Source organism: Artemia sp. Qi Xiang Cuo, chromosome 8 (genome assembly GCF_049724085.1).
Source record: "Artemia sp. Qi Xiang Cuo chromosome 8, ASM4972408v1, whole genome shotgun sequence".
NCBI classification, from domain to species: domain Eukaryota; kingdom Metazoa; phylum Arthropoda; class Branchiopoda; order Anostraca; family Artemiidae; genus Artemia; species Artemia sp. Qi Xiang Cuo.
Genome location: NC_142801.1, coordinates 44818092 through 44830704, shown reverse-complemented (window position 1 = coordinate 44830704; position 12613 = coordinate 44818092). Strand labels below are relative to the sequence as shown.

Sequence of the window (12613 nt, the reverse complement as noted above, 5' to 3'; positions counted from 1 at the left end):
TGTCTTCCCAGTAAATTCGTTTGAGGGTGCAGATTTGACGCAATTTGAACGCTAACGATTCATAATTTTGACTTTATGTAGGGTGGTTTTCGCAATATTTCCGGAAACACTTTCCTGCTTGGTCGTACCTCTCGATCGTAAAACCGCTGGAAAGCAAAAATAGGGAACTGGGAAGTGAAGACGACGCTTGGAGCACAAAAAATAGTGGGATATGTTTTAGGACCACTATCTAGATTACCTAGAGTTTGACACAGGAACTGGCCCTCTTCACTTGGGCCACAAAATTTTTCTCCCTTTTCCCACTTTCCACGACTTGTCTGAATTCACTTTTCGAAAAGCGGAAAAAATTTCCAAGTCACGAAAAGCCACATGGAAAGTTATTCCTGTCCTTCTTCATCCACAGAAACAAATGGAAAGCGATTCGAAATCTACTTTTCAAATCGCAAAAATCGCCGTTATGATGTAGTTTTTCGGATGGGTTGTCAAAATCAATTTTAAAACCACTCAGAATTGTCTTTGAAATCCTCATCACTTATTATTTTGATTCCATCCAGAGAACAGGCTCTGCCTTTCGTCCAACCCTAATAAATACTTGTCTTCTATAAGAGAGAAAGGCAATACAATCTTTGTTTTATTTTCTAGGTTCCTTCTTTCAACGGATCTTCATTCTTGAAATACACACCATTAGGGAAACACGGTGCGTTCTACTTTGAAATACAAGTCACAGTAAAACCAAAAGAGTCAACTGGTTTGATATGGTATACTGGTAACGCCTATCTTGGGGACTTTGCAACTCTTGGGATTCAAGATGGATATGCAGTTTTCACCATGGATCTTGGAGATGGGCCACTTTCAATAAGGTATATGATTCTACTTTAAACAAATTGACATAACAAAAACGTGTTTTTATGCTTTTTGAAAGCCCTGAATTATATTGCCTTGCTAACTACAACCAGGTGTAAAGCCTAATGCCATCCCCTTGTAGTCTACATCCAAACAAAAATTTATTAAACCCATTCACAAGTGTACTTCGCTAGACATAAATTCCTAGCCATCCCTAATTTGGACCAATCAGGGCCGCTTATTACCATTGGTAGATAGTGATTGTGCCTTGGCATTGAAGTAAGCACCAACTACGCGTGGTGAAGCGAGGAGCCCCACAGTTAAAAGAAATCGGACAAAATACTTTCGAGCAAAAACTCTGTGATGATCAGTTAGTTTACAATAACCAAAAAGCTACATACATAATTTTCTAATTACAGAGGCCATACTGCCGTGGTTTGGCACACATGGCTCTAAACATATGTACAGTCATTACACATGACGGTTATTGCAGAGTGTTTACGAAGCAATACCAACAGTTCTGCAGAATTGTACAATTGTACGCCAATTACAAGGCGAAAGGTTAGTTGATTTGTTTGTGGAGAGGGAGGCCCTGACTCATATTTTCTTAATTGCTAAGGGTCCTTCAGATCAAGATGGGGGGGGGGCTCTCTCTAACCTATATTTGTTCCAGCTTAGCCTCCAACATTCTACTCTCGCGAGGAATATATCTGGACTAAGCTGGCAATAGGAATGCTGAGGGGGTAATAGCTCTCCTCTTATTGTAAAAATATGTTTTTGCGAGCAGTGAAGATATAATTTTGCATTCTTACCGGCATAGGGGTTGAAGGGGGCCCACGGGCAATATTGCTTTTGCTACAACTATCTAACCCGATTCCTTTATCCATCGAAATTTAGGAAACGGTGATCTGAAAAGTCCTTTTGAGCATTTTACATCGCTGAACTTGTTTTGGGAATAGACTTTTCTTAGGTGCTGTTTCATTCTTGTAGCATCTCTGTGTAAAAGCTAATCTATAGTGCGAAGCAGCGGCTAACTGTGAAGAACCCCTTTCAAATGTTGGGTAACTCTAATGATGATATTAAAAAGGACACGATTTAAATAAATAAAATTCAATATATGACGGGATTACCTCCCCTAAACCCATTACTCTTTATGCCAAAGTTTAAACAAACTAAAGATAATGACCGTGCCCGCAATAGAGCATAAGCTAAAAGTTTAGTGCAAAGATGGGGGCATAGGTAGTGACAACCTTGTCGTATATCGGATAAGTTCTTTCATTTTAAACTTTATCCCCGCTCTATTCTTCCGTCTAAAAAAAAATGATTTCTTAAAAGTGATAGCAAGCTGAATTGAGTATAGTTTTCTTATTTAAGACTCTTTATAGAAAAAAATGGAGAATAGGTACGTTTTTAATTAAGGTACGTTGTATTCAAGATGTCTCTTTTGTGAAAGTTTGTTCCCTCTTTCTTCATAAATGTGTTCCCTTATTAGTTCGAGCTCTTTCAGAAGGCAAAGTTCATCCAGTCCTTTCATGCATCAGATCAATATCTCTTATCCTCTTATATTATTTGTACTAATGTCTGATTTTCGATTCAATTTTATCCTGGCAAATAGAGTTAGCAGAAAAAATAAATTAAGATTAATTTTGTTTTGTAAGAGAAGAAGCAAAATCCGATAGTGTAATTTTCCCATATCGATTATTTAAAGTGTTACTTTTGACTTCTAACTCCTATATTGTGCGTGCTTGTGAATCTTTATAGAAACTAACATAGAGCTTAAAACGCTAAAAAGTTGGATATATGTTTTTTTTTACATAACAAAGTTAAAGATAACTTACATTTTGAACAGAGAGCCCGGCAGGATAAAACGAATATATTAAATTGTCAGAAATAAAAGGATACTCCACAAAATGGAAATAAGAGGGGAAAGAGAGCAAGAGAGAGAGAGAGAGAGAGAGTTGATATAGAAAAAGAAGTACTGAATAGAGGAGAAAGCTAAAACTACAACAGGCTCAATAACTATAACCATAAAAAAAAATTTTGTTTGTTTGTTTGTGTATTAATACTACTTTACAAAGTTTGTTTGGGTATTAATGCTAATTTAGGAGGGCATTAACACTACTATAGAAAATGAGCCAAGGTTGTCATTAAACGATTCGTAAATACTAAAATTTAATGAAATTTGTTTCTGAGGAGAGAACTTCGATCTTTTAGGTTTTACTGACAATGGGATTAACTTGGTAAAGGAACAACAGTAAGGATTGGTCAGAACAACTAAAATAGATGCGGAAAACATTACGAAATATGAATAAAACTTCATAAACTTAATAGGTCATGAGAAATCACAGTTTAATAAAAATAGGATACGGGTAAAAAAATTGTCATACTCTATTTGCTGGTTTACTTTCTTCAAGTCAAGGAGTACACAACAATAAGCAAACAAAGATGTAAAAGCGCTTCAGCAAATAATTAAATAAAAAAAAAAAGTTTTTTTTTACTGAAAGTAAGGAACGACGTTAAAATTTAAAACGAAAAGAAAGTATCCCGTATATGAAAGGGGCTGTCCCCTCTTCAACGCTTCGCTCTTTACACTGAAGTTCGACTTTCTCACAACTCAATTTTTTTAAACAATGAAAAACAAACAACAAAAAGTACGAAGAACAATAGGGAAATCTTTTTGCAAGACAGTGGAGATAATTTGAATGAATATATCGGCCCTATGTCCAAGGACTGTCCTCAGCAAAACAAAAATATATGAAAGAAAAAAGACTCACAATAACATGCAACCAATAAAACCAAAAATTAAAATTTTTTTCAAAGCAGTCCTAGCATCCTTACTTCAGCGAAGTTCAACCAGGACTGATTAAAAGTAAGGTAAAACAAGGCGATTCAATGAGATGAAAGAAAAATATCTCATTGAGATGAAAAACCATCTCATTGAATCGCCTTGTTTTAACTTACTTTTTATCAGTCCTGGTTGAACTTCGCTGAAGTAAGGATCCTAAGACTGCTTTGAAAAAAATTTTAATTTTTGGTTTTATTGGTTGCATGTTGTTGTGAGTCTTTTTTCTTTCATATATTTTTGTTTTGCTGAGGACAGTCCTTGGACATAGGGCCGAAATATTCATTCAAATTATCTCCACTGTCTTACAAAAAGATTTCCCTATTGTTCTTCGTACTTTTTGTTGTTTGTTTTTCTTTGTTTAAAAAAATAGAGTTGTGAGACAGTCAAACTTTAGCGTAAAGAGCGAGGCGTTGAGGAGGGGACAGCCCCTTTCATATACGGAATAATTTCTTTTCGTTTTAAGTTTTAACGTCGTTCCTTACTTTCAGTTAAAAAAACTTGTTTTTTTATTTATTTAGTTTTTGAACGTTTTTGAATTAAAGCAAGTTTTGATTTTGACTCACCGTGCATGAATAATTAAAAAAAAATTGAATATTAATTTTACTTTTATTTGGTTAAATGGCTTTCTCAAAACCTGTTTAATTTTATTTACGAACGTTTTTATTAGTAATAAATATACGTAACTTACGAATTAACTTACGTAACGAACCTCTATATTCTTATATTTTTAATATGTATATTAGAGGGTTCGCCCCCTAGTCAATACCTTGCTCTTTAAGCTAAAGTTCGAATTTTGTTCCAATTCTTTAAAAATGACCCCTTAATCACAAATGTCGTTAATTATAATAAATAGCTCCTATGAAAGTACTAAATAATCTTTGGCTTAAAGAGCGAGGTATTGACTAGGGGATGAACCCAATCATGTACGTAATGTTTTCTATCGTTTTAAGTTTTGATGTTGCTCCTTACTTTCAGTTAAAAAACTTGTTTTTTTATATATAATCTCTGGTCTTTTTTTAAATAATGCTGGGAAATCCGGCGCCCTCTTCATAGCAATGTCCCTTCTCCCATGAAAACTTCCTTCATGGTAAGATCCTCCCACATAACCCCCGACCCACTCCCCCCCACGACCAGTAAACATCCCCTCTGAAAACGTCTGGATACTTCCCAAAAGCCAATACAATATGTTAACATTGGGTAAAGTTCATAACTTTCAGCCCTCCCCCCGGGGACGTTGGGGGATTAAGTCCTCCTAAAAGACATAGTTATCATATTTTCGACCATGGGGAACAAAATGGCTACCACAAAATTTTGATCGGGTGACTTTGGGAAAAAATGAGCGTGGGAGGGGGCCTAGTTGCCCTCAATTTTTTTTGGTCACTTAAAAAGGGAACTAGAACTTTTAATTTCCGTTTGAAAGAGCCCTCCCACGATATTCTGGGACCACTGGGTCGATACGATCACCCCTGGGGAAAAAAAAAACAAACAAACAAACAAATACTCACGCATTCGTGACCTTTCTTCAGGCAAAAAATACAAAATTCCATATTTTTGTAGATAGGAGCTTGAAACCTCCGCAGTAGGGTTCCGTGATACGCTGAATATGATGGTGTGATTTTCATTAGGGTCCTATATTTTTTAGGGGGTCTGTTCCCCTTTTTTTGAAAATAAACCAAATTTTCTTAGGCGCGTAACTTCTGATAGTTAGGACCAAACATGATGAAACTTACATATTTGAAATCAGCATTAAAATTTGATTCTATTGATGTATCTATTGGTATCAAAATTTATTGGTATCCGTTTTCTACAGTTTCGGTTACCATTGAGCCGGGTCGCTCCTTACTTACAGTTCGTTGCCACGAACTGTTTGAAAAAGAGCAGCGATTTACGAGATAAACACAAATAGGCTTAGAAAACAAGCAGAATAAAACACATCAATCAAAAACAAACAAAAAACAAAAACTGACTAATATCTTAATCCTTGATTATGTTTCAGGAAAAACGAGGAAATTTTATTGGTAGAGAGAATATTTTCCGACTTAAAGTAAAAGTTATCCATATCTTGCTATTTCCAGTGTGTCAGCAATTTGAAATCTTGAAATCAGTTCAGTGCTAATGAACAAATTGGAAAATCAAGTAAAAATTTACGGTAGTCAAAATAATAAATACTTTGAATACAAATGAGTCAAGACCAAATTTTTAGGATAACCAGCTGAAGCTTTGTTGGAAATTTAAACTTCGCACACAAACTTCCTTAAACGTCCTGCAATTTTGAATTCCATTGTGCCAAGATTCAGTATAAGGTGATTGAAGTAGAACCATGTATCTAGACATGACCACTGACTTCATATTTGCATTAAAATATTAACGTGATACTTTGAGATAGAACTTTCTAATTAATTTAAAAGAATATCACGATTCAAGGTTTAAAACATCTACTTGTTGTCATAATAAATGGAGTAAAGGTGTATAAGGGTAGATTTTGTTTAATTTGGGAGGTTGGTCAGCCACAGCTGAAAGAATAAAACTCTGAGGTAGTGATAAGGGTCTACCACAAATTCAAAAGAAAAAATAAAGCTAAGAGACTGCAATTAGCTTCTCTTTTTTTTGTTTTTTTTTTCTTTTTTTTTTAAATTTCAAGATTTTTTAATGCAATATTCCACTGTGTTACTGATTTTTTCTGAAAAATTTTCTGAGGCACTTTTTTGATTTTTCTCGGACAATAGAAATATTTCTAAAGATAGTTTCTGGGAGGGAAGAGGTTGAGATTGCAACAGTCCCCATTTATATGGTCTGCTACTGACAGCCTTCCCTTGTTGGGATACTTTGCCTAAATTTTGGATCATAAAAGGGGAGTAATCCTTTGAATTTTATTACTGTAATGTCTTGTAAGACATTAAGTATCATCAGGATATCATTAAACTTAAATAATTTACTCAAGAGATACCAGCAAAAGGGAATTGCTAGTCATCTGCTTTAGTTCACTGAATTTTACATTCTTTTCTTTTCATTTTTTGTATAAAGCAGGATCTATTTTCCATTAGAAATTTAATTTTGTAAATGCATACTTATCTTTTATTATAAAGCCCCACCCTTTGATCAAACATAACATTTATGTTTACCTACTCCCAGCATTTCTTTATTAGCTTACTAATGAACGTTGTTTCCAGGAGTCCGATGCAATTAGCTTTGAAGGAATGGCATACAATCAAAGTTCTACGAACTGCAAAACAAGCCATTTTACGTATAAGGGGTCAGCCAGATGTTGAAGGCGAAACAAGTGGTGCTTACATGGAGATGACCTTGACAGAACAGTTGTATGTAGGAGGATTGCCATCCGATTTATTGCCTAACGCTGCTCTTGAAGAAATAAAGGGATATTCTGGGTGCATTCAACAGGTGACTCTTCAATATCTACAACTTAAGGCGAAATTGCTCCTTTTTTTTAGTGCTGAAATATAAGTAAAGAGTTCTTCTTGTTGCTTAATAATGGGGCTACCAAAAGATTATTTTTGGGCCCCACCATTGCCCTTTTACAGCCCTACATAAGCATGGATATAAAAATTAAAAGCGATTTAATATGAAAAGCGGGCAAAGTTAAAAAACTTAACAAATTAGTGCCTCTCTGTTATAATTAAAAACAGGGTAATTGAGTATTATACGCCATTCACTCAAGTTTACGCTGTGTAAAACTCGAGAACAAACCGGTTTCTTCGTTAGTTTCTTTCAGCTTAGCGTGAGACAAGACAAAGACAAATGGCAGAATAGATGGAAAATATATATTTTGGGCTATATATTTGCACATTTTGGGGGTTTGGGGGTGAAGTATTTGCACAGTTTGAAGTTATAAAACAATTCTTACTTCATAATATGCAGAATAATTTTACCTAACACACTTTGAATGCACACCAACTATACGTTACCCCACCCCCCCCCCCCTAATGTGCAAATGTATAGTCCAAATTTGTTTCTAAAGTAACGAAGAAACTAATGAAGAAACCGGTTTGACCTCGAGTTTTACACATCGTAAACTTGAGTGAGTGGCGAATAATACAAAAGTGCCAATAACAGTTATTTATAATTAATAACAAGTGTTTCAGTCCCATATCCAAGAATCCTTTTTAGTACTAACTAAAGGGATGAAACTCTTTAGTAGTGATAGTGTACGCAATATGAACACTAAAAGGAACCCTACGCCTGAGGCACGAATATACAGTACAGTTTGAACGGTAGATTGACTAACCAAGGACAGTCAGCTATTACTATGAACGATACATGAGTTACCAGACGGGTTTCTAAGGCAACACCCACATTTTGGAACTAGGAGCGAGATTGTGTAATGCAATCAGACTGGTTTCGTTTCACGGGTTCATTAATAGAACAACTAATGTTTTTGAAAAGGGTAATTACTTCTAAGTTCAATAACCAAATTAAACTTCCGATTGTTAAGAATGCGTAACGGGTAATTAAAGAATGAGGAATAGGATGCTATAGTTAGAATGGTTTTAAGTTGAAAATTGTGCCATTTGCTTGAAAATAACTCTATTTGCAATTTTTTTGCGAAAACGTATTTGCGAAAAGGTATTCCGTTGGTTAAGAATGCTTCACGGGTAATTAAAGAATGAGGAATGGGATGATTGCATCAACAATACAAAGAAAATGATCAGATACGTAATAGATTTGACGCCTACAAGAAACATTAGTACAAGGTATTCAATATCTTAATTGGTGTTAAATCATTTTGCGTAAATGCTAACTCTAATTACAAAAAAGGGTACAGCATTTGCGAATTGGACTGTATGAACGATATTAATTTTTGATTGAATAATAGGGATGTGAATGATCCTAATTAGTGATCGGATTGTATGAAGGTAAAAAAAGGGCTAAACTGATTATCAGTTAAGGTAACCCCTCGGGGTTGTTAACTCATCGCTTATTCATTATAAATTTGGAATACCATCAATCTATGGAAATGGTTAACGATGATAAAATGGTCTTATTACTTGACCTAGCTTTACTTCTTCGATATGTTCTGTATAATACACAAGTGGCGTTTGAACAGTGTTGTCAGTTTAAAATAGAGTCTAACGTTATAGTATACTAAAACGTTGATACTAAGAGAGATGTAGATGGCAAGAAAAGAATTTTAATAATGAGATTCAGAACAACCCTTAGAAATCGCTACAAATCAAGTAGTGAGGTGTATATGAGTACGAACCGTCAAGGATCATAAGCACCAATGACCCTAACCACCAGGGACCTCAACTCCCAAAGGTTCCCTATTCCCCGAACTCCAAAGGACCCCTCCCCCCAACTTTTTGGCCCCCCTCCTCCTATTTTTTTTAAGTTTTTTTTTTGTTTTTTTAACTTTTTTTTTAATTTTTTTGTAACATGATATATTCTTTCAACTTTTTTTATACATCTCATAGAATGACACGAAACATACTTAAAACATAAAAATTCACATTTAATATTTTCTAACTTCAAAATGGGGATGACATAGATATGTGTGTCGTGACTTTTACTATTAGAAAAATATTGTTTGTAGTAGCACTTTTTTTATTGGGCTAAATTTTTTTTTTTTACCGAAATTATTCAACTTTTATTTCTTTTTTTTTACCTATCTTAAAATGACACGAAATATGCTTATGGCTCTAACTATATACTTGCCCAGAGACACGATGCGGCTTTCCCAACCCCTCCCCCATTTTTTTTGAATTTTTTTGAGGTTTCTTTTTTAACGTTTTATTATTTTTTTTAACATGTTATATTTTTTCAACTTTTTATAAAAAAAAAATCACATTTAATATTTTCCAAATTCAAAATGAGAATGATATACAAATGTTAATCGTGACTTTTACTATTAGAAAAATATTGTTTGTAGTAGCACTTTTTTTTTATTGGACTAAAATTTTTTTGGACTTCGAAATTATTCAACTTTTTATTTTACGTATCTTAAAATGACATGAAATATGCTTATGGCTATAACAATTGTACTCTATGCTTGCTCAGAGACACGATGCGGCTTCCCCACTGGTACTCTATGTCCGGTTATCGACACTACCTAGTTTATTGGATGTATTAAATCAGTATTTCTTACACAGTGGAAAAATAAATACATCTCATATCTCTAAGAAGTGGAAGCATTTTAAGAAAGTATGTTCACATGATAGTGTTATTGTAGCATTGAATGCTGACAAGGTGAAGTATTTAAACTATGAAATAAGTACAAGTGGTAGCATTATCAGAAACGTATTCTTGCATTGTCAAGACAGTTAGGAATTAAATTTCTTTGGAGTACCAAAAAAATTCAACTCTTATGATGGTGGATATGCGAGATTGAAATCTCCGGGGAAGATTGCACTCAAAGAGAATGCCAACATAAAAATAATAGTTGATGAAGAGGAGCATCTTCTTGCTAGTGCTTGTTGTAACATGTTACCAAGTGTTAAACCATATCGTCAGCTTTCGGGTATTAGCATTCAAATGAAAGCAAAGACGAAAATAAAGGCCTACTCTTCTACTAATATCATTAACCATATCTTGTCTACGTGCTGGAACTGTTACCTTTGTAAAAATAGTGTGATAATAGACAGTGAAATGGCCAGAAAAATAAAAAGGGCATTGGCAGAAAATATCACTAAGAAATATATAGATGAATCGCTGAAAAACAAAGTATCAGCAAACTTTACTGCCATTGATAAAGCAATCAATGAACCAAATGATACCAAAGACGAAAAGCATATTGACCCTGTCGATGACACACCTGTAAAAATTGTGTATGAATCAAAATGGAATAATGACTATTCTACTGATTACGAACTAAGAGAAGACAATAGCTATAGTATCAAGAGAGAACATGGTGAAGCATTTTATGGAACAGATTCAAAATGTCCAAAGTTGACCATTGATATTAATAATGTAGAATAATGTATCTACCATATATTTATGTTAATATCATATATGTCATTATTCCATGAAAAATGTCCTATCTAATACTTTGTTATATTCCAATTATTTCTAGGGTAAGCTAAGACGAACACTGAGAGAAGCAAACACCTGACCAAACACAAAAGCAAAAATAGTGAGAGACACATACAAATACAAAGATTCAGATATACAAACCGAGAAAGACAGGCACTGGGATAAGCAAGCACCTGCCCAGACAAACACAGGCAAAGAGAGTGAGAAACACATACAAATATATAGATTCAGACATACAAACCGAGAAAGACATGCACTGGAATAAGCAAACACCCGCCGATACACACAGGCAAAAAGAGTGAGAGAGATAAAAACACATGCAAATATATAGATTCAGACATACAAACCAACAATGACAGGCATTGAGATAGGCAAACACCCGCCCCTACACATGTGTTTTTATCTCTCCCACTCTCTTTGCCTATGTGTCTGGGTGGAAGTTTGCTTCTCCCAGTGCCTGTCTTTGTCGGTTTGTATGTCAGAATCTATATATTTATATGTTTTTTACTCTCTCACTCTCTTTGCTTATGTGTCTGGGGCGGTGTTTTTCCCTATCTCAATGCCTGTCATTGTTGCTTTGTATGTCTGAATCTATATATATGCAAGTGTTTTTGTCTCTTTCACCCTCTGGGCCTATGTGTCTGGGCGGGTATTTGCTTTTTTCAGTGCCTGTCACCGTCTGTTTGTATGTCTGAATCAATATATTTATATGTGTTTTTATCTCTCACACTCTCCTTGCCTTTGTGTCCGGTCGGATGTTTGCTTCTCCCAGTGCCTGTCTTTGTCGGTTTGTATGTCAGAATCTATATTTTTATGTGTTTTTGACTGTCCCACACTCTGCGATCAAGTATCTGGGAGGGGTGTCTGCTTTTCTCCATGTCTTTGATTGTTGCTTTGTATGTCTGGTGCTATATATTTTAATGTGTTCTTGTCTCTGGCGAAAACTTGGTCTAGGTGTCTACGTGGGGGTTTTCTAATATCAGCGTATTTCTCTATCGGTTTGTATGTCAGAATCTAAATATTTATAATTGTTTTTGTCTCTCTCACTTCCTCTGCTTATGTGTCTGGGCGGGTGTTTGCCTATCTCAATGCCTGTGATTGCTGCTTTGTATGTCTGAATCTATATATTTGAATTTGTTTTTGTCTCTCTCACTTTCTGGGGCTATGTGTCTGGGTGGGTGTTTGCTTATCTCAGTGCCTGTCTCTGTCGGTTTTATCTCTATCACTCTATTTGCTTGTGTGTTTTGGGCGGTTGTTTGCTTGTTCCAGTGCAAGTCTTTCTCGGTTGGTATGTCTGAATCCATCTTTTTGCATGTGTTTCTCACTTTCTCTGTCTGTGTATGTTTGGGCATGTGTTTACTTGTCACAGTGACCGTCTTTGTCGGCTTATATATCTGAGTCTATGTATTTGTATGTGTCTCTCACTATTTATGTTTTTGTGTTTGGTCTGGTGTTTGCTTTTCTCAGTGTCTGTCTTAGCTTACCCTAGAAATAATGGGAATATAACAAAGTAATAGATAACATATTTTTAATGGAATAATGACATATATGATATTAATATAAATATATGTTAGATACATTATTATAAATTATTAATATCAATGATCAATTTTGGACATCTTGAATCTGTTCCAATGAATGCTCCACCATGTTCTCTCTTGATGCTATAGCTATTGTCTTCTCTTAGTTCGTAATCAGTAGAATAATCATTATTCCATTTTGAGTCATACACGATTTTTACAGGTGTTTCATCGACAGGGTCAATATGCTTTTCGTCTTTGGTATTATTTGGTTCATTGACTGTTTGATCAATGGCAGTAACGTTTGCTGGTACTTTGTTTTTCATCGATTCATCTTTATATTCCTTAGTGATATTTTTTGCCAATGCCCTTTTTATTTTTCTGGCAATTTCACTGTCTATTATTACACTATTTTTACACA

The 12613-nt window shown here is 34.8% G+C and overlaps 1 protein-coding gene across 1 annotated transcript in view; it reads left to right on the top strand.

Annotated features, from left to right (window-relative positions):
* The window catches only part of LOC148949453 (pikachurin-like), a 293057-nt gene that overhangs the window by 189219 nt on the left and 91225 nt on the right, over positions 1 to 12613 (top strand). Inside the window, exons 8-9 of the mRNA XM_089093487.1 lie at positions 643 to 860; positions 6859 to 7087. Of these exons, the coding sequence (XP_088949613.1) occupies positions 643 to 860; positions 6859 to 7087 (447 nt within the window). The remainder of the gene's footprint in view (positions 1 to 642; positions 861 to 6858; positions 7088 to 12613) is intronic.